We start from the raw sequence: 26,515 nt of genomic DNA on the forward strand, positions 1-26,515 counted from the left end.
CTTCACTCTCCAAGATGTCTGGCTCAAGGTCAGCAACCACACTATCTGGGGTGTACGAGACCTCCATATCTTTCTGGTATAATTCCTCTGTGTATTCTTGCCACCTCTTCTTGATGTCTTCTGCTTCTGTTAGGTCCTTACCACTTTTGTCCTTGATTATGGTAATCTTTGTACGAAATGTTCCCTTCATGTCTCCAATTTTCTTGAACAGATCTCTGGTTTTCCCCATTCTATTGTTTTCCTCTATTTCTTTGCATTGCTCATTTAAGAAGACCCTCTTGTCTCTCCTTGCTGTTTTTTGGAAATCTGCATTCAGTTTCCTGTATCTTTCCCTATCTCCCTTGCATTTTGCTTGCCTCCTCTCCTCCGCTATTTGTAAGGCCTCGTTGGACAGCCATTTTGCTTTCTTGCATTTCCTTTTCCTTGGGATGGTTTTCTTTGCTGCCTCCTGTATAATGTTACGAGCCTCCATCCATAGTTCTTCAGGCACTCTGTCCACCAAATCTAAATCCTTAAACCTGTTCCTCACTTCCACTGTGTATTCATGAGGGATTTGATTCAGATTGTATCTTACTGGCCCAGTGGTTTTTCCTACTTTCTTCAGTTTAAGCTGGAATTTTGCTATAAGAAGCTGATGATCTGAGTTACAGTCAGCTCCAGGTCTTGTTTTTGCTGACTGTATAGAGCTTCTCCATCTTTGGCTGCAGAGAATATAATCAATCTGATTTCGATGCTGCCCATTTGGTGATATCCATGTGTAGAGTCGTCTCTTGTGTTGTTGGAAGAGAGTGTTTGTGATGACCAGCTTGTTCTCTTGACAGAACTCTATTAGCCTTTGCCCTGCTTCATTTTGAACTCCCAGGCCAAACTTGCCAGTTGTTCCTTTTATCTCTTGATTCCCTACTTTAGCATTCCAATCCCCTGTAATGAGAAGAACATCCTTCTTTGGTGTCATTTCTAGAAGGTGTTGTAGGTCTTCATAGAATTGGTCAATTTCACTTTCTTCAGCTCCGGTAGTTGGTGCATAAACTTGGATTACTGTGATGTTAAAAGGTCTGCCTTGGATTCGTATCGAGATCATTCTGTCATTTTTGAGATTGCATCCCATTACAGCTTTTGCCACTCTTTTGTTGACTATGAGGGCCACTCCATTTCTACTACGGGATTCTTGCCCACAGTAGTAGATATGATAGTCACCCGAACTGAATTCGCCCATTCCCTTCCATTTTAGTTCACTGATGCCCAGGATGTCGATATTTATTCTTGTCATCTCATTTTTGACCACATCCAGCTTACCTCCACTCATGGTTCTTACATTCCAGGTTCCTATGCAATATTTTTCTTTACAGCATCGGACTTTCCTTTCGCTTCCAGGCATATCCGCAACTGAGCGTCCTTTCGGCTTTGGCCCAGCCGCTTCATCAGCTCTGAATCTACTTGTACTTGTCCTCCGCTCTTCCTCAGTAGCATGTTGGACGCCTTCCGACCTGAGGGGCTCATCTTCCAGCGTCATAACTTTTATATGCCTGTTGTCTTTGTCCATGGAGTTTTCTTGGCAGGGATACTGGAGTGGCTTGCCAGTTCCTTCTCCAGGTGGATCACGTTTAGTCAAAACTCTCCACTATGACCTGTCCATCTTGGGTGGCCCTGCATGGCATAGCTCATAGCTTCTCTGAGTTATTCAAGCCCCTTCGCCACGACAAGGCATTGATCCATGAAGGGGAAAAAAACTGCACATACACTATGTAAAAGAAGGAAAGTTAATACCCCATTTCTCTACCTTCCCGCTCTCATACAATATACAACATCAATGTCTCACATCGAATCTGTAGAAAGAACTTTATAATCTCAAAACAGACTATATTTGTACTTCTGTAACCCAAGAAAATCTTTAATAAAAACATTTGGGGGGAGGCTTCCCCCCATTTTTATATACATTAATCAATCAGTTAATTACAAGTGAAGGTAAAAAGGTAAAGGACCTCTGGGTGGTTAAGTCCAGTCAAAGGCGACTATGGGATAGCAGCGCCCATCTTGCTTTCAGGCCAAGGCAAGAGATAGTCAGCAACTTGGAAGGTTTGATATTCAAATAAACATCAATATCATTTTTGGGGAGGCCAATAAGTCAAGGGTGTGAAGGCATGTGTGCAATTTTGAAATGAAAATATCACTGCGAGATATGAATGTCATTCAAACATAGCAGCAGTGTCACAACAAACACATTTTTTGATGGAGGAACCAATAAACATTTGTGGAATGCCGGAGTGTACATGACATCTACTAATGGTCCAATTGAAATATCAGCACCAGGTGAGCGTAATATCAGTAGGAAGAGGGAGTTCACTATTATTATCCCACTTGTCCTTCAAGTCAGATCTCCCCACCCTTTCACTGTCCTCATTCAACAATATTATGTTGAAATATAGCCTGAATGTATATAAACCTTTTAAACAAGGAGCATTTATAAACAGATTTCATAAGAATAAGAAATGATAAATAGTCTTCTACGTCATTTGTACATCACAAAAATAGCACAATAAATTCACAATGATATCTAAAACATATTGTTCATTATTAGTGGTCAATGTACAAGTTCTTCGTTCATGGAGTTGCTTAAATTTTTTAAAAAGGAAAACAGGGCAGAAACAGGATAGGACAGGGCTAACATTCAACATCGCATAGCTGAAATGCCTAATTAGTATCCCTTGTGCTTAGATTAAGTATGAGTAATAGTCATTTTCCCTCTTACGTTACCAATAATGCATTGTAATGATGACATATAACATGGAAGTGATATAAAGTGTTGGTAATATGATGAATGGGGAAGCTGGGTTCGAAGTGAATAATTTATGTTTGAATTTAAATTTAGATCAACAAGACACAATCATCTACCACCACAAGTGTGTGGACTCCAGCGGTGATGTGTGGAGTGCTGGCAACGTCCTGACCCAGGGTGTTGGTCTTCGCCATGGGCTCAGCTGTTCCCCTCTTCACGTTACAATTTGTTTGGTTTTGACTGGAGAAAGCACATTCCCTCTATGGGAGGTGCCCTAATTTCAGAACTAAGCAATTGGTGTGATTTACACTACAGTACACAAGCATAGCAGAATATGGCTTGAAGGATAGAAAAACAGAATTCCTTCTTTTGCAAGAGGGGTGGGGGGTAGGGACGAGAGGGGAGGAAGGGAGCGCTTAAAGGAATGCAGAAGTGGGAGATAAGTGTTGGGATGTTGGGAAGGGGACTTGGGAGGAGAGAGCTGGGTGAATGGGAGTCAAGGAAATGGGAGAGGGGTAGAGAAAGCACTGGATCTAGACACGTCAAAAAAGCGATTCAGTTAAACACATTGTAAACTTATACAGGGAAATCCAGTAGGGAAAGATGGGACTCCCCAGCGCCATCTGGTGTCACAGTGTTATATTGCATATACAACGCATATAAAACACTTTTTCTTTACCAATCTAGCTGAGTCCCCTGAGCGTTGGGTTAAAAGCTAAGCTGTAACCAGGACCATTCCCCTTGAGGTTGGTAAGAAGTGCATCAGTAATATCTATGGGAGTCTGGTAGACACAACATTGGCCACCACTGTTTTATGGTATACCTGCTTGAGGTATGGGAATGCCCCACACCTGAAACCATAGGGAGATTAATAATAATAATAATAATAATAATAATAATAATAATAATATAATTTATTATTTATACCCCGCCCATCTGGCTGGGTTTCCCCAGCCACTCTGGGAGGCGTCCACCGAATATTAAAAACAATACAGCATTAAACATTAAAAACTTCCCTAAACAGGGCCGCCTTCAGTTGTCTTTTAAAAGTAAAATAGTTGCTTATTGCCTTGACATCTGATGGGAGGGCATTCCACAGGACGGGTGCCACTACTGAGAAGGCCCTCTGCCTGGTTCCCTGTAACCTCACTTCTTGCAGCAAGGGAACCGCCAGAAGGCCCTCGGCGCTGGACCTCAGTGTCTGGGCCGAATGATGGGGGTGGAGACGCTCCTTCAGGTATACAGGACCGAGGCCATTTAGGGCTTTAAAGGTCAGTACCAACACTTTGAATTGTGCTCGGAAACGTACTGGGAGCCAGTGTAGATCTCTCAGGACCGGTGTTATGTGGTCCTGGCGGCCACTCCCAGTCACCAGTCTAGCTACCGCATTTTGCATAAATTGCAGTTTCTGGGTCACCTTCAAAGGTAGCCCCACATAGAGCGCATTGCAGTAGTCCAAGCGGGAGATGACCAGAGCATGCACCACTCTGGTGAGACAGTCTGCGGGCAGGTAGGGTCTCAGCCTGTGTACCAGATGAAGCTTTTAAACAGCCGCCCTGGACACAAAATTAACCTGTGCCTCCATGGACAGCTGTGAGTCCAAAATGGCTCCCAGGCTGTGCACCTGGTCCTTCAGGGGCACAGTTACCCCATTGAGGACCAGGGAGTCCTCCACACCTGCCCACCCCCTGTCCCCCAAAAACAGTACTTCTGTCTTGTCAGGATTCAACCTCAATCTGTTAGCTGCCATCCATCCTCCAACCGCCTCCAGGCACTCACACAGTACCTTCACCGCCTTCACTGGTTCTGATTTAAAAGAGAGATAGAGCTGGGTATCATCTGCATACTGATGAACACCCAGTCCTGTGAAACAATACTGAGATAGATGGACCAGTGATCCGACTTTATAAAGCAGCTTTCTATGATCCTTGGAGGAAAATTATTCCAGTGATTCCAGCGATTCTTTTGATTGTCTTACCCCCTGGAAGTAAGCATACCTGACCTGAGTTTAGAAATATTGTTTTGTACTAGTCAAGAATGCTGTACATCAGGTCCATAAATTTGTGGCCAATATTTCAATTCATGCACTGTTGTTTTGTGCCTTTGTTCTCTGTGCCTATATGTGGGCAAGACACGTATATAGGTCATTATTCAAGTTCCAGTGTGGGTTGTCCTCCACTTGTGGCCTTTACCAGATGCATTACTGAGGACAGAAGTAATTGAAAGCCCTCACTGTGCAATGAGACAAGCTGAGATCTGGGATGAGAATTGATGCACATTCAGGAAAAGCAACATTTTGAGACATAAATTTCCAAGGCATTTCAAGGGAAGAGGAAGCCATTATTCAGGCTGCTGGAAAGCATCCTGGCAGGCACATTGGGGTGAATGTTGACTAACAGGGCTATGATGCACCTGTCAGGTTCATGCACTGAAGGAACACATGGGGTGGGGGAGATTTTTTTTGAGCCTCATTGCATGGTCACTGAGCTGGTAGTTGGCTCAGGAGTGGGGGCGTTGTCTTGTCTCGGGTCTTCTTTGGTATGGTGGCAATGGTCCTATCCACAGACAAGAGGTGGGCATCAGCAGCCTTAAAGGTAAAGGTAAAGGGACCCCTGACCATTAGGTCCAGTCGTGACCAACTCTGGGGTTGTGGCACTCATCTCTCTTTACTGGCCAAGGGAGCCAGCGTACAGCTTCCGGGTCATGTGGCCAGCATGACAAAGCTGATTCTGGCGAACCAGAGCAGCCCACGGAAATGTCGTTTACCTTCCTGCTGGAGCGGTACCTATTTATCTACTTGCACTTGACGTGCTTTTGAACTGCTAGGTGGGCAGGAGCTGGGACCGAACAACGGAAGCTCACCCTGTCACCGGGATTCGAACTGCCGACCTTCTGATCAGCAAGCCCTAGGCTCTGTGGTTTAACTCACAGCGCCACCCGCGTCCCTATCAGCAGCCTTAGGGTACCCCAAAGTCTGCAAAAGATTTGAGAGCCATCACCTCTGAGACTTAGACCACATTCACACCATTTCTCTAAAGCAGCATGATATCACTTTAGACAGTCATGGCTCTCCCCTCCAATAATTCTGGGAACTGTAGTTTATTAATGGTGCTAAGAATTGTTAGGCGACTCAGTTCCCCTCCCAGAGCTACAGATTCCAGAGTGATTTAACAATTCATCTTTCTTCACAGGAAACTCTGGGATTGTAGGGAATTTATACTCAAAGTAAAAATCTATTTGTTTCTTTTCGTAGTCCTGCCATTAATCGGCAACTAGAGGAATATCATTTCCAAGAACATGAGCACCTGCAAACACTATGGATTTCACCAATACAAAATTGATTTAGGCAACAGTATTAGAACAAAGAAGAATATATCAGGGAACAAGCCCCACATTATACTCCTCAACAAGTCAATACCTCCAACATTTATCTGTATTGGACAGTGGATTTCTATACAAACATTTTTAGTCTAATATGCTCATAATGCAATCTCAAGTCTAAGGAACTATTTCATATACTTTAGATTCTAAAACCATTTTCCATTGTATAGGCTGTTTGACACATTATAATTCCCTGTTCCACACCTTTCTGAGTTCCTGAACATAAACCTTTAAAAGCATTTAAAACTGTAGATTCTGCTTTCTGTAAGGATCCAATAATTCCCTCCATAATGCAGGAGGTGGTGAAGCGCTCAAAGCAGATGGTCCATTAATAAACCCCAGCAAACATTGGTAATTGGAGATACAGTGGTACCTTGGTTTATGAACTTAATCTGTTCCAGAAGTCCGTTCTTCAACCAAGGCACTCTTCAACCAAGGCGTTCTTTCCCATAGCAGTGGGGGACTCAATTTACACTCAGCAGGAAGTGGAACATGTTCTGCTTCCAAGGCAAAGTTCACAAACCAAAACACCTCCTTCCAGGTTTGCAGTGTTCTTAATCCAAGTTGTTCATAAACTAAACTGTTATTAAACCAAGGTACCATTGTATTTCTATTTTGCACATGCCAGGCATTCCTCAAATCAGGAAATGACAAAAAAATGCATCTAAACAGTGGCCCTAAAACTCTTTGAGGCAAAGGTGATGGCTCAATTGTTCTACGGGGCTCAACTATGTGTTCCTCCACCAAATCTGACCCTACTTGAAAGGGTCCAGTCAAAGTTCATTAGAGCAGCTCTCCAAATGCCCCTGTGCTTGTCAGCTAGAAACAGGTATGATCTGTGTGGAGGCCAGAGTCTGGATACAAGCTTGTAACCTTTGGCTGAAAGTACATCTCAACCCCCAGGGCCTGGCCCCGCTGGTACTGAAAGATAAACATCGATCCTTTTGGAGTAGGGCCATTGTAAACAAGATGTCGAGTTTAGGTCTTCATCCAACCCATCTTATTTCTCGTGGTTACAATATAGCTAAGAATATAATCAAGCAGAGGATAACAGACATTGAGAGACAAAACGACTTAAGTAATGTTCCTCTTTTTTTAACTTCGGAAGAACGGAGATACGTGTCGCTCTCAGCTAGGTATCTAACTCAGCTTGAGGTACCACCTCATAGAAGAGCGTTCACCCTAGCTCGATATCGCATTCTCTGTACTGCATGGGAAGTTCAGACAGGTCCCTTTGGGTGATAGACTATGCCTGTGTAAATCCAGAGAAATAGAGACTATTGAGCATGTGTTCCTCTGCTGCTGTTTTTATGAGGACTTATGAAATGAACTTATTTTTACGATACTGATTTTACAGGACGCTCTGAAGAATTCTATATAAAATGGCTTCTCTCAGATACCAATCCAATTGGCACACTTGCGGTGGCAAAATTTTGTGCCAATGCTATTAAGATTCGGTCCGCACAAATTGGTGGCACCCAAATCAATTCTTGATCTGAGCTAGAAAAGAACCCGATTTGCCGATGCCTTAATTTATGTAGTGCAATAATTAACCAATCATATTTTACAAAATGGAATAATTATGGCAAATCTCGTTTAGTTTAAATTTTTAGAATCTATTTTAAATTGTATTCTTGATTGATTTTATGTTTTTTAATATGCTGTGCTGGTCGTTGACCGTAATAAATTATTATTCATATATTTTCGATGGCAATGTGAATAATGTAAGAAAAAACTCAATGTCCTATCCTCTTACCGTGTTCCCTTTTTGTTTCGTGTAAGATTAACATGAAGGACTGGAAGGACATATCGTGAAGCTGAGGCTCCAATACTTTGGCCACCTCATGAGAAGAGAAGAATCCTTGGAAAAGACCCTGATGTTGGGAAAGATTGAGGGCACAAGGAGAAGGGGACGGCAGAGGATGAGATGGTTGGACAGTGTTCTCGAAGCCACCAACATGAGTCTGACCAAACTGCGGGAGGCAGTGGAAGACAGGAGTGCCTGGCGTGCTCTGGTCCATGGGGTCACAAAGAGTTGGACATGACTAAACGACTAAACAACAACAACATGAGTGAAACAGCACTCTCCCCTTCTGTGATTTCGAGCAGCTGTTATTCAAAAGCATTAATGTGGGGCTGTAATCCCAGATCTCAAACTGAATTGGATCAGTTTAGATCAACTTGAGATTCAGCCAGAGAAGGTTGAGGAAATCACAAATCAGATTTTGTCAAGCTGGAGTGATTTAGGACTGTTAAACAGCAGGAGAGTCAGAGAATAAGAAACAGGCTGTGTCACCACCCTCACATGATTAATTAGGGGGTCAAACCCTAATTAAAACTGGGTAAGACAACCCCCCCCCCCAGTTTGCTTCAGCTTTGGGATCTGTATCAGACTGGGGCCACTGGAATGCTTAGCACTCAGTCAGGCTCCAAATCATACTTGGGGCTAGCACAGTTCTAAAAATACCCAATTAAACTGTATGTCTCTGTTTCATATTATCCCACTTCAGATTCATACTTTATTAGAAGTAGCTTGACCTGCTATGTCTTTTTGAGGACATTAGGGTTGTCCACACAATCTGTGTATCCATGCACACAAACAGTTGGTCTGCACATGCATATGTAACATTTAATTAGTGCACAGGCAACGTATCAGTTGCTGAGCCGTACAAATTAACAAGTGTACACTCTTTCACACAACCGGTGTATGTGTGTAGAAGCAGCTGGCACTTGTGCTCTGTGAAATGTGTGAACATATCCTTTGCTTCAGAGAATCGAATGTTAGTCATATCCAGAGTATACCAACTGATACTAATGACTAAATTTATGCCCTCTGTTTTCAATAGGTTTAATCTAAGCAGAATTTAACAGGGTGCAACCTAAAGCAGGCATAAGCAACCTTGGCTCTCCAGATGTTTTGGAACTACAACTCCCACGATCCCTGACCACTGGCCCTGTTAGCTAGGGATCATGGGAGTTGTAGTTCCAAAACATCTGGAGAGCCAGGTTGCCTATGCCTGACCTAAAGTGTTTAACAGCAAATCTTCTTGCTCTTTTCTTTCTTTCTTTATGCAGATTAGCGTAGAAATGGCAGGGAAGGGATTTGATTGATTAGTGGGTTGCATTTATATCTCTCCTTTTTCTCCAAGGAGCTCAAGGTGGCCTACAAGGTCCTCACCCTCCTCATTCCATCCCCTCAACAGCCCTGCAAGGTAGGCAAGGCTGTGAGGCAGTGACTGGCGCAAGGTCACATTTAGTGAGCTTCGGAGTTGGGTGGAGATTTGAACCCTGGTCTCCCAGGTCCTAGTCCGACATTCTAAATATTGCATTACCGCTGTCTCTTATCTTACGGATAAATAAGTGCAGTAATAACCAGTGCCTTTTTTCTAGAAAAAGAGTTTCCAGAACTCACCACAAACACCAGCCTTGTTCTCTTAGAATAGCATTGGCACCCACCTGAGAGGTGCCGGAACTGAGGAAAATAAGCCACCTTGGTCATTTGCCTAATTTGACTGATTTGCCTAAACCTGTCGGAAACCACCCCCTTTCCTAAAGAAAACCAGTCTTTGCATCAAGAGCCCCCACAAATATGCGAGGCACCGCTACAAAGCAGGAACTTACTCATTAGGTGTAGCGCCCTTATTAAACTGTTTACGTCCCATAAAATAACGAGTGATACAAAAGAGAGATATGGATCTCCTATGACGTGTCTGACATCTTGGGATTGATGAGGCAGGTTGTTAAGGGAGATTCTAACTGTGTCACTCACCATTCCTGGGGTGCCTCACTTCCCATAGGAGCGGCTGGAAAATGGGTATAAAGAGGAGCTGTGGTTTGCAAGCTCATCATTCGAATCCATTGCGACGTTTCCTTCCTTCTGCCACATTTGTCCAACGAGGTAAGTTGAAGGCTTAGATCCTTGATAATCCTCCTTCTCTTGAATGCACGGAACCACCTGCAGCTTTAACAAATATAATATTCATTTTGTAGGGTCATGGTGCAAAGGGTTGATCTGAATTCTTGATACAGTATAGAATTCCTTACAATCAGTGGAGGGAGAGGGACATCCTTCTAGATTTAAATGAGGAACAGGAGAATTTGTGGAGAGTTCTTCTGTTCCCTGTTCAGGCAGGGAATTACCTAGAGGTTGGCTAGGTTGCACCCACCCATGTGCAAAATTTCACCTCCGTTGGTGCTTTGGCGGAAGAATCTGGCTGGTTGTATGGGCTATCGCAGGAGCCCTGTGGAGTCCCTTCCCCAGTTGGCTGGAAAAGCGGATGGTTAGCTTGTGCAGTGGGGCTTTCCGTTACAGGGCCATATATCCTAGAATGCCTGCTTTTCCCGCACTCCACTCCCCCTGCTTACCCTGAGAGCAGCCTTTCAGTTGATGTGCTGGCTGAGAAATGTCAGGAGAGCCTCTTAATTTACCATAGCTGAGTCGCTTTCCCTTGTTTCTTTCCCGCTTTGACCAGTTTCCAGTACTCACACACACCATTGCAAGTTTGCCAGGGAGATAGGGACCGTTGATTTAAGTGGGACTTTCTTCTGAGAAAAGTGTGCAACCTCTGAGTTAGTGCCTTTCTGCTGGCACCTTGTCAGAGGTAACAAAGAGCCAGTTCAAATATTGCCAGAAGTTCTGTCTCTGGCTTGCCAGATTTAGGTTGCAGTCCTGTGTACCCAGTTTCCTGGGAGTAAGCCCCATTGAACTCCGTGGAATTTGCCTTTGAGTAGTCATTTATAGGCTTGTTCTGTTAAATGTCCTGTTTGAGAGTCATTTATGATATGTTGGGGTTTTTTATGAGATGGGGTGGGCAGCTCCATACCTAGGGCACAAAGGAGCCTAGATTTGTTTCTGGGTACAGTGGTACCTCGCAAGATGAATGCCCTACAAGGCGAATTTCTCGCAAGACGAATTCGTTTTGCGAAAAATTCGTCTTGTGAATCGCGGTTCCCCATAGGAATGCATTGAAATTTAATTAATGCGTTCCTATGGGCAAAAAAAAGAAGTTTCAATGCATTCCTATGGGAAACCGCAATTCGCAAGACAATTTTTTCGCAAAACGAATTGACTCACAGAAGGAATTAAATTCGTCTTGTGAGGCACCACTGTATATGTATTTGCTGCTAAGGTTTAGAGGTGAAATGCAGGCATACAGTGTAGCTACTGTATCCACAAACATGCAGAAGATTGATGTATTTGGGGGGTGGGGGGGTGGGTACCTGAGCAGCTGAGGTCACAGCAAATGAATTGGTGTGTCCTCCCCAACAGCAATGCTTGAATGATAGCTGCAGCTAAGCCAGAGAGTACATCTTACCCTAAACCTGTTCCAGGAGGCACCTTAATCCTTTATGATTATCAAGGGATAAATCTGTCAGACAAAGGTTCACTGAGGAATTGTTCCCAGAAGAGGCCTTATGCATCCATGCCCAGTTTGCAGGGCCCAACCTGCTTAACTGGTGCAGGGGAGCGATGTCATTCACATTATCTGGCCTCCATATCTACACCAGATATATGGTTTGGCTTGCTAGCTGGCAGCCAACCAGGTAGCACTGAAGGAACAGATTCTAGGCAGAAAGTACAGAAAACAAGAGAGTTGAAGCTAGGGATTCTGGAGGTGGTCAAATAGTGTCTGAGTTGCACCAATTCAAATCACAGGCCCAGGATCACCTAAGGGAAGGATCCTCTGTGATAAGAATCCTTTGTTGCAACAGTGTCTTTCATGCAGGGGGAACCGCCAAGTAATCTGAGAAGAGGTGGGGAAAATAATTTGGATCCCGGGGAGAGGCATGGAATCCATGAGTGAGGGAGGGGAAGTGGTCTGATTGAAAAATGGCCCTGGCAAAGAATAGAGGACAGGACTTCTGTGCCTTTAATTGCCCTGCTCTCTTTTGAGTCTGGAAACCTTAAAGAGAAACCAGCAGACCCTTTCCTTGGAAATTAAACAAAGGGTCTGCTGGTTTCTCTTTAAGGTTTCCAGACTCAAAAGATCGCAGGGCAATTAAAGGCACAGAAGTCCTGTCCTCTGTTGAGTCTGGCAACCCTAGCAAAGAAGGGCACACTAGGAAATAAGCAGTCTTTTATGGTTAGTTGGGGAACAAGAGGGATAGCAGCAGAGCTGCGGCTGAGGTGCAGCACGAGTGCAGGTGGCGGGTCTGCTGTTTGGCTGAATCCCAGTAGGGGGCGGTGTCTCTTCACATGTTGAGTTTCTGCTTATGGCCTCCTCCTCCCCCTTCCTGTTTTCACCTGGGTCAGACTCCTTGTTCCACCTGCGTCCTCTTTGTGACCATTACCCGAAGGGCCTACCCTCCAACATTCCTCAGATGAAAATATGGAATAAGGTGATGGGTTTGTGTGTGTATTTAGGTATACATGCATGCATTCAGCCTTGTGACCCAACACAGTGGCCACCTGTACTCTCTGGTGCTGCCGCCTGGACACAAGGTGACCACCATGGGAATGACGCGCTTTGAGAAATGACCATTGCAGCCAGCAGTGTGCATTAACTCTGCTTTCTCCACTTTCCAGGTCTAACGTGACACACAGAAGCCGAAAGATGAGCCAGCAAAGACAAAGCGGAGGTGGCTGTTGCTGCTGTGGCGGTTCAAGGGGTGGCTGCTGCTGCTGCTCTGGAGGTGGAGGTGGAGGCGGAGGCGGAGGTGGAGGCTGCTGTAGAGGAGGATCTGGCGGCGGCGGACAGTCTGGTGGAGTCATCATTATACCAAGCGGAGGTGGATATGGAGGAGGCCAGCAAAAGATGCCAATGGTTGTTGGCGGAGGATCTGGAGGGGTTTGCTGCGGAGCTAGCAGCGGCGGTGCAGTGTGCTGTGGATCATCCGGCGGCAGTGGCCAATCTTCTGGATGTTGCGTTGGAGGTGGAATGGGTGGTGGAATGGGTGGTGGAATGGGTGGTGGGTATGGAGGTGGCCAGCAAAAGATCCCCATAGTAGTTGGTGGAGGATCTGGAGGGGTTTGCTGTGGAGCTAGCGGCGGCAGTGGCGGTGCAGTATGTTGCAGCTCCTCTGGGGGCAGTGGCGGTGGTGGTGCGGTTTGTTGTAGCTCATCCGGAGGTGGAAGCTCAGGTGGGGTTAAGGTGATTGGAGGAGGATCCGGTGGAGGAGGTGGAGGAGGATCAGGTGGGAAAACCATCATCATAGGTGGAGGAAGTGGTGGGGGATCTGGTGGTGGAGTATGTTGCAGCTCCTCTGGGGGCGGCAGTGGTGGTGGTGCGGTTTGTTGTAGCTCATCCGGTGGTGGTGGAAGCTCAGGTGGGGTTAAGGTGATTGGAGGAGGATCTGGTGGAGGAAGTGGAGGAGGATCAGGTGGGAAAACCATTGTCGTATCTGGCGGAAGCAGTGGTGGCGGTGGTGGAGGAGGAGCTGTCTGTTGCAGCAGCGGCAGTGGTGGAGCTGTCTGTTGCAGCAGCGGTGGATCTGGTGGTGGATCCTCACAGACCAAGTGCCCCATTGTCGTCCCTCCATGCATCGGGCAAACGAAGCAGGTCTGCCCATTTCCAAGCACCAAGTAAAATGCAACATTTGCCAAGCAACCCAAGAAAAGCTAAATTTGCTAGCTCGCATCAGCATCCTGACAACGACATGTTAAGCGAAGGACACTTCTGCATGTTGCTTTCTATGCCCTTTCATTCTTCAATGGCATTTAATGTTCAATGTGTGGCTCATTCTTCAATGTAATTTATGTGTATGTGTGTGTGTGTGTGTGGATGGGAATTTCCTCACCCGCCCGCCGCTGCTGATTTCCTTGTTTCAATCTCCCTTAATGCATGGGAGAGAATAAAGCTTATCTCAAAATCAACACATCTGTGATGTCTTTTTCCGCCACCCCAATTCCATTGTCACAATCCATTTCACATGCCTCTTTTAAGTTCAGCCTCATTAAATTTGTGCACCACTTTCTGCTGAGAAAGTCTCAACATTATCCCAACCAAAGTTTTGTGTTGTTGTTTTTTAAATAAAAAACAACAACTACATCCCACAATGCAGTAATAAAATCACTGTCAGGAGCAGCTGGTGCTGCAGTTAGAAAAAAGCCCCGCCCCCTTTCTTTCTCATAGCACTAGAACTTATGGACATTCAATAAAGTTGAATGTTGCAATATTCAGGGCAACACAGTTAAAGTCTGGAACAGAAGGCAAAGATGGCTTTAAAATTCATGGGAAAATTTGTGGAGGAGAAAGCTATCAATAGTTGCTAGCCATGATGATTGTGCTGTACCTCCACACTAAGAGGCAGTTGGCATCCATGTGTCTTGAGTGTGCACCTCCAGGGTGAAGTTAATCTGCTCTGCTAGCAGCACCAAAGCAACCTTCCTGGGGTGCAAGCCTGGGCAGTGTGTATTGAGGTCTTGGGCTGCCCAGATGACAAGACTCCCCTGTCTGTCTCACTTATGTGGTCCAAAGGAAAGCAGAGTAATTCGTTTGGCAGCAGCTTGGCTGCCAGGAGGCGGCATACTACGCACCATCCTACCATCTAAGGGACTCCAATCTGGATTTGCATAGGTTTTACTCCTTAGCCCAGGCATCCCCAAACTTCGGCCCTCCAGATGTTTTGGACTACAATTCCCATCATCCCTGACCACTGGTCCTGTTAGCTAGGGATCATGGGAGTTGTAGGCCAAAACATCTGGAGGGCCACAGTTTGGGGGTGCCTGCCTTAGCCTTTTCTTCTCCTGAAGATATCCCAGAAGCCAGTGGAGGATTAGGATCAGAGTTTTCCTTCTCCTAGACCGGCTACCTTGCCACATTGACCAGCCCCATCTGCCCCGCATTTCCCTCTGCAGCACACGCAGAAACAGCCTTCTTGACCTCTGGACCCACCATAGGTCTCCTCCAGTCCATCTGCCGCAGCCTGTCTTTGCATGCAGGAGAAGTCCCTAACTCACAGAGGGTTAGAGCACCAATAGCCACTCTCACCTGGCTTAGCCAGCAGTAATATTTCTGCATATCAGCTTCAATGACCACAGATGTGCTTGAAACAAAATAAAAAAAATTCTTTCCAGTAGCACCTTAGAGACCAACTAAGTTTGTCATTGGTATGCTTGAATCCTTCTTGAGGGTTCCCTCTTGAGGGATCTGGGGAACCGTGAGAACAGGATGCTGAACTAGATGAGTCATTGCCCTAAACCAGCAGACTACTTTAAATTTTTCTGTTCTTATGCTCATGCTGTAGAGGTGAGTTGACCAGAAGAGTCTGGGCAGGGCAGGTCCAAAGGGGGAAAAAACCACACATGCTCAACCAGCTGGAAGATAAAAGCCAGCACATTCCAATCAGAGAGGAAGAAATGCATGATACAGGAGAGGTAAAAGGAAAGGGAAAGAGTAAAGAGCTAGGCTATGGGAAATCCCAGCAACTTAGGAGACAGTACAGGGGGAAGGAAAAGGCACCACGTCTGGTGTATCGCTCAGTGTATTCATGTGGCGCCAGGAAATAATAAAATAATAACTAAATAATTGAATTCAAACCCAGAAATTGTGGAAGCGAGCTGGAGAGTCCTTGTGGATCACGAGGAGACCCTCTGCAGGGTTTTCCATCTCGAAAATCAAAAATAAAAATAAAAGGACACCCAAAAAAAAAAACACGATTTGGACGTTGTTGGTATTTTATGTATTGTTTGTTTGTAATTTTTGTTTTTTTTTTGTTTTTTTAAAACATAATTTTTATTGATTTTACAAATTACAAAATTACAAAAAACGGTACATACATGAACACCTTTTCCACCTTCTTCCCGCCCCCCTCCATGGGTCCTCCCCTGCCACAGAAGTGTCCCACGCAGGTGAACAGTCAGAGATGGTCCATTTTATGGTTGGATTTCTGTCCTCCTCCCCCTCCCCTGCCCCCAAAGGCCCCCCCCTGCCACCAGAGAGCTCCAGGAAACCAGGGCAGTACGCAGGAAGGCATCCATCCAACCATCTGTTCTCATACCAAAAAAGAGTTAAAAAAAAAGAAAAAAAGAGAGAGAAAAAGAGACAAAAAGGAAAAACAAAACAAGACAAAAATAATCTTTTTTCCATTCATAATTACTAATCCATATTTTGTGGGCTTCCCCAACCTCCCCCCTTCCCCGGTTTTCATCCCTTTTTTATCCTCTTCAACAGTTTCTTATTCTATGAAATAATTACCTTTATACCTTATACTACTTAAAAACTTAGCTATTATCATTTTCACCAAATATCCAAATCACTGAAAAATCAAACTCCCATTTTCTCTTCCCATGCCTAATTTTTCCCCCTCTATAAGCCTCCATAATTTCACCTTTTTCCAAAATCAATTCACTTTTAAGCTATAACTATTCCCAATCTAACCTTTCATCCCCAATTTCCGGCTCCAACCCCCCAATCCAGCAAGTTCCGTAGTCAGCAGTCCAGTTTTCATCCTAATAATCCATCCTATTAATCACAACCTCACTTTCCCTTCACCCCACCCCCTTTTTGCAGTATTTTGCCATCCAGGCCTCCATACAGCACCCCTGAGTTTCTTCTCTTCTCTGCTTATTTTTTCCCTCTTCCCTGTGGGTATTCTGGAGTTCTAGTAAATCCAATCGTACCCCCCTCAAAGGAGGGGCACTCCACCTAACTTTTTGTAGAGTAAAATCATCTTTTCTTTCCTGGTGGGCTTCATTTTGTATTATATTGTCACAGTCCTCATCTTCATCTTTTCGTTCCAAGTCACAGTCCCCATCATTGTCAAAATCCTCCAAATCACTGTCACTGTCATTCTCACACTCCTCTTCCTCAGTTTCAGCAGCTTCATCCTCTAAGAATTCATATTCTGCCATCACCATCTGGAATTGTTGCTTTAACTCTTGCTGTTGTGTCTCCTCTTGACATAGTCCTAGTCTTACTTCCCACATTATGGTCAAAACAGTCCGCTGAAACTCAGGCGAGTACCTTTTTGTTGACATAGTTCAATCCTGTCAAGGTCAAAACTTGTCACATGGGGTGGAAAATGGTCACAGTTTATTTTCTCGACTCCATTTTAACAAGCTGGCTGCATTCTCCAAATCTTATTAGAAATAAAGTTCAGACTCACATTTCAAAAGCATATAAACCAAAAAAAGATTTCCAAAGAGTCCAAAAATAGAAATAAAAATAAAGTTCCACTTATAGATCCTGATCAGCTCACTGGGTTGTCTGGGCTGCCGGCTCCCGGGGAAAAGAAAGGTCTTTCTTGATCTTAACCTCTTTCTGCAGGGTATTCACAACCGCAGTCTTTCTCCCCTTTTACCCTGCATCTAGGGGAGTTCCTCTTTGATGCCTTTGAGGGAACCTTTTAAGTTGAAATCTTCTATTTACAGCTTCGGGTTTCTATTTACTGTCTCTTAGATTGCCGTGGGGGGGGTGGCTTCCTCTTTTTCCCCCTCTCTCCCAAATCCAAATTGTTTTATAATCCAAATCGTGAAATTACTTACACTCTTATTTTCAATCGTTTTTTTCAGAAGAATCCAGCGCTCTCCGCCTTCGGCTTGAAGCCTCTCTCCGCTAGGGTAACGTTGTCGCTCAAAATGGCCCCCGCGACTTCTACCCTCCTCGCTCCGGAGCTCTTATTAGAGCTTGCCGGAGAGTTGGGGAGTCCAGATTGGGGCTCTGCCGAGCAAAATTCGCCCCCGGGACGCTCTTCCCGAGGTTCTAAGGGGCGCAGCGTCGCTCTCGCTGCCTCCCCACTCCTAGCAGAGACGGGCCGTCTCAGAGACGAGACGGGACCCCGCCGATCGGCGCTGGCGCTGAACCGGAAGCCCGTTTGTTTGTAATTTTTGTAAACTTTCTTTTGCTTCTTTTTTACCCCCCCCCCCACCTCCCTTTCCCCCCTCCCTTTCTCCTATGCCCTTTGTTGTTGTTTTTTTGTTTTTTGTTTTTTTGCCTTTTCATGGCTTCTGCTGCTTGCCTCCTCTCTAGGGAAACTTGTAGTGGCTGCTGGAGAGCCGGTGAGGAAGAGGAGAGGCTGCTGCCTCTGAGGTCCAGCCCCACAGGACGTGCTGGTTCTGAGGGGCAAGCAGGGGGTGGGAAGAAAGCGAGAGTGAAGTACAAAGAGTCTTGATTTCTTTATATTTTAAAAAATGCTCTGTGTGTCTTCATCTAATCTGGCCTCTTTCTGATATTTAGTTATTGGTGTGTGTTCTTCCTTTTGTAGATCCACCAAAGAATAAAACAGGCATAGGCAAACTCCGGCCCTCCAGATGTTTTTGAGACTACAATTCCCATCATCCCTGACCACTGGTCCTGTTAGCTAGGGATGATGGGAATTGTAGTTCCAAAACAGCTGGAGGGCCGGAGTTTGCCTATGCCTGGAATAAAATATAATAAAATTGGGATTTAGGGCTTTTCCATCAGGATTGTGGAGGGCATGTGTCCTATGTCCAAGTGGTGTTGGCACTTCTTCTGACAAAAATGGTGAGTTAAGGAGAGTCAATGGGGATGGGGGTGGGTGGGGGAGAAATGTCTCCATTTTCATCTGAGGAATGTTGGAGGGTATGGAATACGGGACTAGATGGACCCTTAGCTTGACCCAGCAGAGGTCTTTTTGTGTCATTAGGCCATTATATGCTGTGAACTGCCCTGTGTTCTTCAGATGAATGGCATTATACCAATTTAATGATTGAGTGAATAAACAAATGAATAATAAATTATGTTAACTGCAATGAAGCGATTTATCTCCAAGGGATATGGAGTAATTTGCTGCGCCACTCTTTTATGCTGGAACTGTTCTCCAAGTTTCATTGTCTCCTTCACCCTCTAGTGGCCAAAAAGAAGGAACAACCTCCACTAGTCAAGGGGTGTGTGTGTATTGGGGGGGGGCAGGGACTGACATTATTTAGCAGCAGAAGGCAGGTTGAGAACAGGAATGGAATGTTCCTGCAGGCTTGTCATGTTTGGAATGAATGACTCATCCAGCTTTAGGTCAAACTGTTCTTGGATTTGGATGTTCCACTCAGGTACTCTGTGGTAAGGTGCCAGGAAGCCACAGGATTAAGTGGGTCATGTTGAACCTCACCTGTTGATACTGATCTTGGAACATCCCAGAAGCCAGAAGCAATTGGGCAATGGCACTCCAGCAGCTGGAAGAAGACTGAGGAACTTCCTCTTTCCAGGTTTGGAGGAACATGCTAAATGGTCAGGGGAGAGGAGACCCCAGATCAGTCAGTCAAAACATCTAGCAAAGGTCCACATAAACAGAGAATTGTTACTTGCTAATGAGGATCGATCTGTCCAGGTCCCTTCCAACAATACAGTTCTATGATTTGATGTATCATCATCCTACTGTATCTATCCTTTACTCTGACAGTTCTAAGGACATCGGAAACTGCCTTATACAGAGCCAGGCCACTAGAACGTCAAGCTCCATGTTGCCTACAATGCCTGGTGGCAGCTCTCCAGAGTTTCAGATGGGGTATTCCCAGTCCTTTATATGTCCAGCTGTCCTTTGTCAACAATAAATTTGTTGCTGGTTTTTCTGTGTTGAATATATGCCATATGGTAATTTATGGACCTAATAGGAGCCTACACAACACAAAACACAGTTGCTGTGCAAATGTAGGGAGCTCGAACTAAAATGGTATAGAACTCCGGCCCAGCTAGCAAATATGATACCAGGATTGAACCCTAACTGTTGGCACTGTGAACAAGCCAAGGGATGGTTCTCCCATATGTATTGGGAATGCCCAGAGGTAAGGGGATTTTGGAATAAAATCCTTAAGGTTATTAATGAAGTTTTTAAAGTGAAGTTACCTATAGACTTCAATCTTATGACAATGGGTATATTAGGAAACACGGCCATAGAGAAAGGTGACCAGCACACCTTCAAAGCAATGATAGTAGCAGGAAAGGCAACAATAGCTTTAGGTTGGAAAGATAGAGAAAAATGGACAGTAGAGGTCTGGACTAATTATTTGTTTGAATTTATTCAGTCAGACATTGTGGCAGTAACGTCACAGGAAATAACATGGAGGGCCAAGTCTACTATTATTAGAACCAGATGGAACCCTTATCTTCAATGGACAACAACTACTGGATCAGAAGACATTCAGTGGAAATTAAAGATATTGTGCCCGTGGCTGAGGACAACTGTTTGAACCCTTCCAATGGATTATGGGTCGGGGAGGGGGTGGGAAGGGAAAGGGAAATGGTACGGGAAATTAAAAATTGGAAGGAGAGAATATAATGTATGTAAAAATTCTCGTACTTTAATAAAAAACCTTTTAAAAAAACACTGTTGCTGTATGTAGGTTTTATTTTAATTGTTTTTATCTTATATTTTGTAAATGTTTTCCTTTAATTGGGGGGGGGGCAAGAGAGTGGGGCCCTAAGCTATAGCTTGTTTAGCTTATACGTAAATCTGGCACTGGCTCAACCACTGAGCTACAATTCATTCCCTGAAAACAGAGCACGATTCCAGTCCTCGGAAACCTTTTCATGCCGCTGGAAGCGTTCCTCAAAACAACCATCTGTTTAGATGCGTCAGGAAAGTACCGCTAGAGGGCGCCTGTTGCATCACAACATGGACTCTGTTCCAAAAAGAAAAGAAATTAAAAAGAAAAGAGGAGCAGCCTATTTAAAGCACATGGCTTTGCCTAAAGAATCAAGCTACAGTCACCATGATTCTTTGGGGGAAGTCAGGTGCTTTAAATGCACATTGAATGTACTTTAAATGCAGCTGTCTTATTACAAAAGAATTTCAGAAATAGACTGGAAAGAGAAGTTGCTGAATTGCAACTTATTACCAAACTTAAAACCATGGAGAGACCTGGTCTGAATAGAGACATTGGATTCTTATCTCATTATACATGATAAAGCGCTTGCTTTTTCCTGTAAGACCAATTGCAGTCGTTAACAGTCGTCAACAGGTTTACCACACCTATCAGCCGATCACCCATTCCCACCACCCTTCTGAGTAATACCCCTCCCCAGCCTCTCACTATATATAAGGGTCTGGTGACTTCTATTTCAGTGTATCTGAAGAAATGTGCATGCACATGAAAGCTCTTACCAATGGGGACTGAGGGAAGTCTCCATACCATGAAAATAACAATGTGAACAATTATGGGAAATTTCTATGTGTTAGTTGTATGTATGTTTTGTTTGTTGTTTGTGCAAAAAAAAAAATGAATAAAAATTATATTTAAAAAAAGAAAGAAAGCTCATACCAATGACAAACTTAGTTGGTCTCTAAGGTGCTACTGGAAGGGATTTTTTTGTTTGTTTGTTTCGACTACGGCAGACCAACACAGCAACCTACCTGTAACTTTAAATGTATGGTACTGATTTGCCTGTCCTGTGTTATCTTTGCACCATGAGCTCATTTTCACCCACAAACCCCTCTCTACCTTCCCTTCAGTCATGCACAAGGTTGTAAGGAAGACCTAGTCTGACCTAGAGATGCTCAAGAGATAGCTCTTTCACTGAGTCATATATATTCTCAAAGAAATACAATAAAACAAATATTTACTCTCTCTTTTTTAACAAAAATGCAAATGAATGAGGAAACAGAATGGACTTCTGAAGGGAGACATGTGAAACTAACCCATGCCTCAAACAGGCTGATCTCCCTGTTCAGTGTCATGGAAGCTAGGAAATTGTGGGACAGCCAGAACAACACCTGGCTGACACGTTGTCATTAGAAAGCATTCCAGACCCTCCATCTCCCAGAACCCGGCGAGCCTTAAAAGCAGGAGAGCAAAGAGCTCAAAGACAGCAGCACCCGTTGAAGTGACAAGAAAGTGGGGGGTTGGGTGGAGATTCACTTGGGACAACACCATTATCCAAAAGGCTGGGTTCTATAGCCTCTCTCTGTAAAGTCTGAAATAAAGAAGGATGGTAAGAAACTTTTCATTGTCTTAATAGTTTCCTGGGCAACCAGCCGGGAGCCGCTGAGAACATCCTGACATTCAGTAGCAGGAAAATTATCTGGTTAACACCATTGCCTAAAGGCTTGTGTCATGCAGTCATAGCCTTTGGTCCCTTAATTTATGGAATCCTCTTTGAAAGCTGTCCAAGTGGGTAACTGTCACTACTATACTCTGTATGCAGAAGAGCTTTCTTTTGTCTGTCCTGAATATTCCAGATTCGTTCAGATTCGATCGATAGCCCCAATGGGTTCTGTGATTATGAGAGTGGATCCACGGTCTCCACACCATCAGTTTGTCCCGAATCTACCAAAATTCAACCTCATTGGATGTTCTTGAGTTCCAGAATTATGAGAGAGAGAGAAACCTATTCGCTGTCTCCACACAGCTCATAATTTCATACACCCTTTTTCTAAGACAGGGGTTCCCAAATGTTTTGTAGCCAGCATTCCTTTGGTTCCACAAACTAATCCCTCGTGCCCCCTTCCCTACTCTGTGAAAAGCATTATTCAAAACAGCAGGTTGTGTGACCAGAAGGAAGAAAATAACAAAATAAAATTCAGAACAGAAGCAATTAATTGCACATTTAAAACTATTTAGTTTAATTGAGTCAAAAGAAAATGATTAACTTGACAGAGTGATACCAGTCTTTCAGCCATTAAGACCTCCAGTTTCCCTCCCCCCTCTGCTGCCCCCTTGCCTCTTAGTGTAATCCCACTGTCCCACCCCCACCCCCAAAAGCAGTGCCACCCACTTTGGGAACTACTGCTCTAAGACTTTAGTAAGTAGGATTAAGACTATAGCCTTAATGACTAGTTTTTGCATAACATAAAAATTAAAACTGATGCTGTGGCTAAACATCTCGACTGATAGCATTGATAGCTAAGGTGAGACATCTAATGATTGGGGAGACATCAACAATTGCTGCTCGAAGGCCTTGAATCCAAACTATATATAATTTTGTCTGCTCTGGATCTCCTGACACCCAGCTGCCTGGATTTCTAATATTGAGCGAGAGGGAGGGGTTTGCAGTTTCTTCTTGCTTCCCTCCCTACCCCACCCTGGCTCCAAGCCTCAGCACAGTGACATGCTTTTTCCATGGCCCACACACTTTTGGGTGTGCCAAAAAGGACTACCTGGCAACCTGTGTTGATACAGCCTTTGGCGCGCCTGCTAGGAATCTCATGTGATGAAGTGACACACACATGCCAGATCTTTGGAAACAGTTGTTTCCAAAGTGGGTGGCAGCACCTACTGGGGGGGGGGGAATTACCCCAGATTCAACCCTCACAACCACAGTTTTAAAAAGAAACACAAATGTGCTATGGAAATGCATGTGAAATATAAGTATGTAACAAAACTGCAGCAAACAGTCACTATTTTATACGTGACATGTCAAGAGGTCAGTAAAAGGTAACAGTATCTCAGTACCAACCAGAGAATATTGTTTTTGTTTACGGAAGAAGACATTCATCGAGGTTTCTTTTACTTCCTTCCTTCAATCTTGCCCTTTGATCACCAAACACCTAATGTCTTTATGGACTGGAAACCTGATTCTCTCTTTAAAACAAAGAAGAGTTCAAGGTTCTCAATAGCCCAGCCCTTTAGGCTACAGGTATACAAAGAAAACAGTGCACCATGTCTCATTTTTGTATGTATAGGATTTTAATTATTACTGTTGCCCAAACAGAGGCCAAAGCAGAAAACAAGTAACATTTGTCCCACAAATTATATTTCAGGATGGATAAATGACACTGGGAAGTGAGTGCCCGACAGAGAAAATATTTGATACAATTTTATGTAGAGAGAATGGCATTCAATAAGTTATCCTCCCTCCCCCCCCCCCGGCCACTTCTTTTAGCCAACGATGACTCAGAACAGAAGATGGTGACCCTTCAGCCAACAAACACATCTTCCTGGGGAGTCTCATGTTCTCTACTTCTGCTGCTGTGGCCACTGGGGGGTTTGCTTCGTCTGCTGCTGGCAAGGAGGGATGCATGGAGGTGGGATGACCACGGGAGGTTGTTTTGGGCACTGAGCTGGGATGACCACGGGAGGAATGCATGGAGCCGGGATGACCACGGGAGGTTGTTGTTGGCAGCCTCTGTCCTCATGGCAGGAACTTCCACCTCTGTGGCAGGAGTCCTGTGGTTTGTTGTGGCAGGAGTCCTGTGGTTTGTTGTGGCATCCTCTATCGTTGCGGGAGCACATCTTGATATCAGTCAAATCTGGAGTCCTGTGAGAAAGGAAGAAATAGCCTTTCAGAGAAGGTCCGGCAGAAGCATACCTTTCTTATTCCTTCACTCTAACATAGCTGCCAAGTTATCCCTTATTTTAAGGGATTTTCCCTTATGCTGAATAGGCTTCCTCGCGAGAAAAGGGAAAACTTGGCAGCTATGCACTCAAAGCAGCATACTATATAGCAGCCTTTCCTCCCTGTGAGTGGCACCTATCACGTTCTGTGTTACAAAATGAAATCCATTCCTAAATGGAGCACATCTTGATATCAGTCAGATCTGGAGTCCTGTGGAGAACAGGTCCAATGCAAATGTCTATTTCTTAAGTCTTCACATTTTAAGTAGATTAGGGTGGCTTCTCAAACCGTCTAGGCATTTTGAGCAATAATCACCTAAGGAGATGATTGTAATTATAAGAAGCATATAAATTGTCAAAATAAGTAAAGCGAAAGAAACAAAAAACCAGTGCCTTACGGTATCCAACAGAATTCCTAGAAAAAAGCATGGAGACCTTGCGGGGAAAGAAAGAACGTTGTTCAAGTGAACTAGAAAAAATATCTCACAAGAAGGTTCAACAAAAACACAGTTTGAAAAATATCCTCTAACTGTTATAGACTCTCATCTTCCTGGACCAGTGGCTATGATATCTGGGGCTGGTGGAATCTGTAGTCTGAAACATCTAGAAGATACCACCTAGGCTACCCTTGGCTTAGGTTCACAATGTTCCCCTTTAAAGGGACTCAGAGTTGCACAGCTCCAAGGATGGACGAAGTGGTGCTTTCCGGAACGTTGGACTACAACTCCCATCAGCCCCAGCTGGCTCATCTAATGAACAGGAACGATGGGAGTTGTTGTCCATTGTCATCTGGGGGACACCAAGATGGCTTCCCTTGACATAAATCACCCCATCCATCAATTTAAGAAGATCAGCTCCAACCCCTGCCCTCCAATTCTATCCACAGAACAGGTAGAATCCCCAAACTTACTGAAAATGTAAACTGGAATCCTTATGATAGGAATGGTCACTGGAGTCTTGTCTGGATCCTTGAGGTGAGATACTTTTTATACATCACCTGCCTTCCGGAAATGAAATTCCTCTCTTGGGCAAGAGTGAGCAAAACGGGACTTTCATGAGATGAGTTGGATGTGTTACTGGATGGGCCCCACCCCATGGAAAAGGTATCACCAGAACATAATGAGATTACCTTTGCAATGCAGCGTGCAACTCATGACAAGTCAGGGTCTGATTCTGCACTGCATAATGTAATTGCCCTTAGAATTCCTATGTATCAACAATCACACACATTGACCAATCATGGTCCAACAGAACAATCCTTTTCAGGGTCTTCTTACTGGATTCTTAAAAGACATCTTTGGGAGAAGAATGGAGAATAGTCCCAAAGTAGAATTTGCAAATGTCATCCACTTCTTCCAAAAGCTTGTTCTCTCCCTCCCTCCCTCCCTCTTCCCCAATAGTCAATTGTAGGGAAATAAGGGAATGATCACCATACATTGAAAGCTCATCCAGCCAGGGGCGGAGCTAGTGGGCATAGGGGGCGGGCCGCCCCGGGTTCCACAATGGGGGGGTGACAGTCAGTGCCCCACCCAGCGACTCCCAAGGTGAGCCCCTCCAGCCTCCCGGTAAAAAGCCTGCTCGGCACGGCGCGGCACGCTGCGCCAGTGGGCTATCTACCTGGAGCCTGGACTCTCCGTTTAAGCTTCGCTTAGAAGTCACTGGGGCGTGATCCCCTCTTTGTAGCACGCATGTGCAGTGGGATGCTGCACATGCGTACAACGTAGAGGGGATCGCACCCCCCCCACGACTTCAAAACAGAGCCTAAACAGAGCGTCCAGGCTCCAGGCAGATAGCCCACTGGTGTAGCGGGCGTGCTGAGTCAGTGGGCTATCTACCTGGAGCCTGGACGCTCCATTTAGGCTCTGTTTCAAAGTCGTGTGGCGCGATCCCCCTCTACGTAGCACACATGCGTCATTACGTAGTGATGCATGTGTCATTATGTAGCGGGCGAACCCCCCCCCCCCTGGGTGCATGGCAATTTGCCACCCCGAGCGTCACGGCAGCTCGCTACGCCGCTGCATCCAACACATGTTTAAAGCTAGGGTTGCCATATTTCAAGAAGTGAAAATCTGGACACAAACAAATTGTGGACCTTTTTTTAGGGGAGGGGGAAGCCAAATCCTGCTAATGGCAACCCTATTAAAGCACATGTCCTCCCCCAAAGAATCATAGGAACTGAATTTCCCCCCTCA

General features: G+C 44.8%; 1 protein-coding gene and 2 long non-coding RNA genes across 4 annotated transcripts in view; 2 read left to right on the forward strand and 1 right to left on the reverse strand.

Moving 5' to 3' along the window:
• LOC148683185 (uncharacterized) overlaps positions 1-10,339 on the reverse strand; it is a 56,885-nt gene extending 46,546 nt beyond the window's left edge. For both annotated transcript variants that reach the window (XR_015947403.1, XR_015947404.1), the window contains exons 1-2: positions 10,202-10,339; positions 9,927-10,118 (exon numbers count right to left, since the gene is read on the reverse strand). This is a non-coding gene — a long non-coding RNA (uncharacterized LOC148683185). The remainder of the gene's footprint in view (positions 1-9,926; positions 10,119-10,201) is intronic.
• LOC118076288 (uncharacterized) lies at positions 9,908-13,970 on the forward strand. The gene is made up of 2 exons (XM_035098936.3): positions 9,908-10,055; positions 12,684-13,970. Exon 2 carries the CDS (start codon positions 12,712-12,714, stop codon positions 13,681-13,683), a length of 972 nt encoding a protein of 323 aa, XP_034954827.3. The 5' UTR covers positions 9,908-10,055; positions 12,684-12,711; the 3' UTR covers positions 13,684-13,970.
• Positions 13,971-23,704: 9,734 nt separating this feature from the next.
• LOC148683186 (uncharacterized) lies at positions 23,705-24,192 on the forward strand. The gene is made up of 3 exons (XR_015947406.1): positions 23,705-23,719; positions 23,787-24,031; positions 24,068-24,192. It is a non-coding gene; the product is annotated as an uncharacterized LOC148683186 (long non-coding RNA).
• The last annotated feature ends 2,323 nt before the right edge of the window (positions 24,193-26,515 follow it).

This window comes from Zootoca vivipara, chromosome 16 (assembly GCF_965207765.1).
Source record: "Zootoca vivipara chromosome 16, rZooViv2.hap1.1, whole genome shotgun sequence".
Taxonomy (NCBI): domain Eukaryota; kingdom Metazoa; phylum Chordata; class Lepidosauria; order Squamata; family Lacertidae; genus Zootoca; species Zootoca vivipara.

Excerpts from the sequence above, each read along its gene's own strand:
- LOC118076288 (XM_035098936.3), top strand. The coding sequence starts at position 12,712 with ATGAGCCAGCAAAGACAAAGCGGAGGTGGCTGTTGCTGCTGTGGCGGT.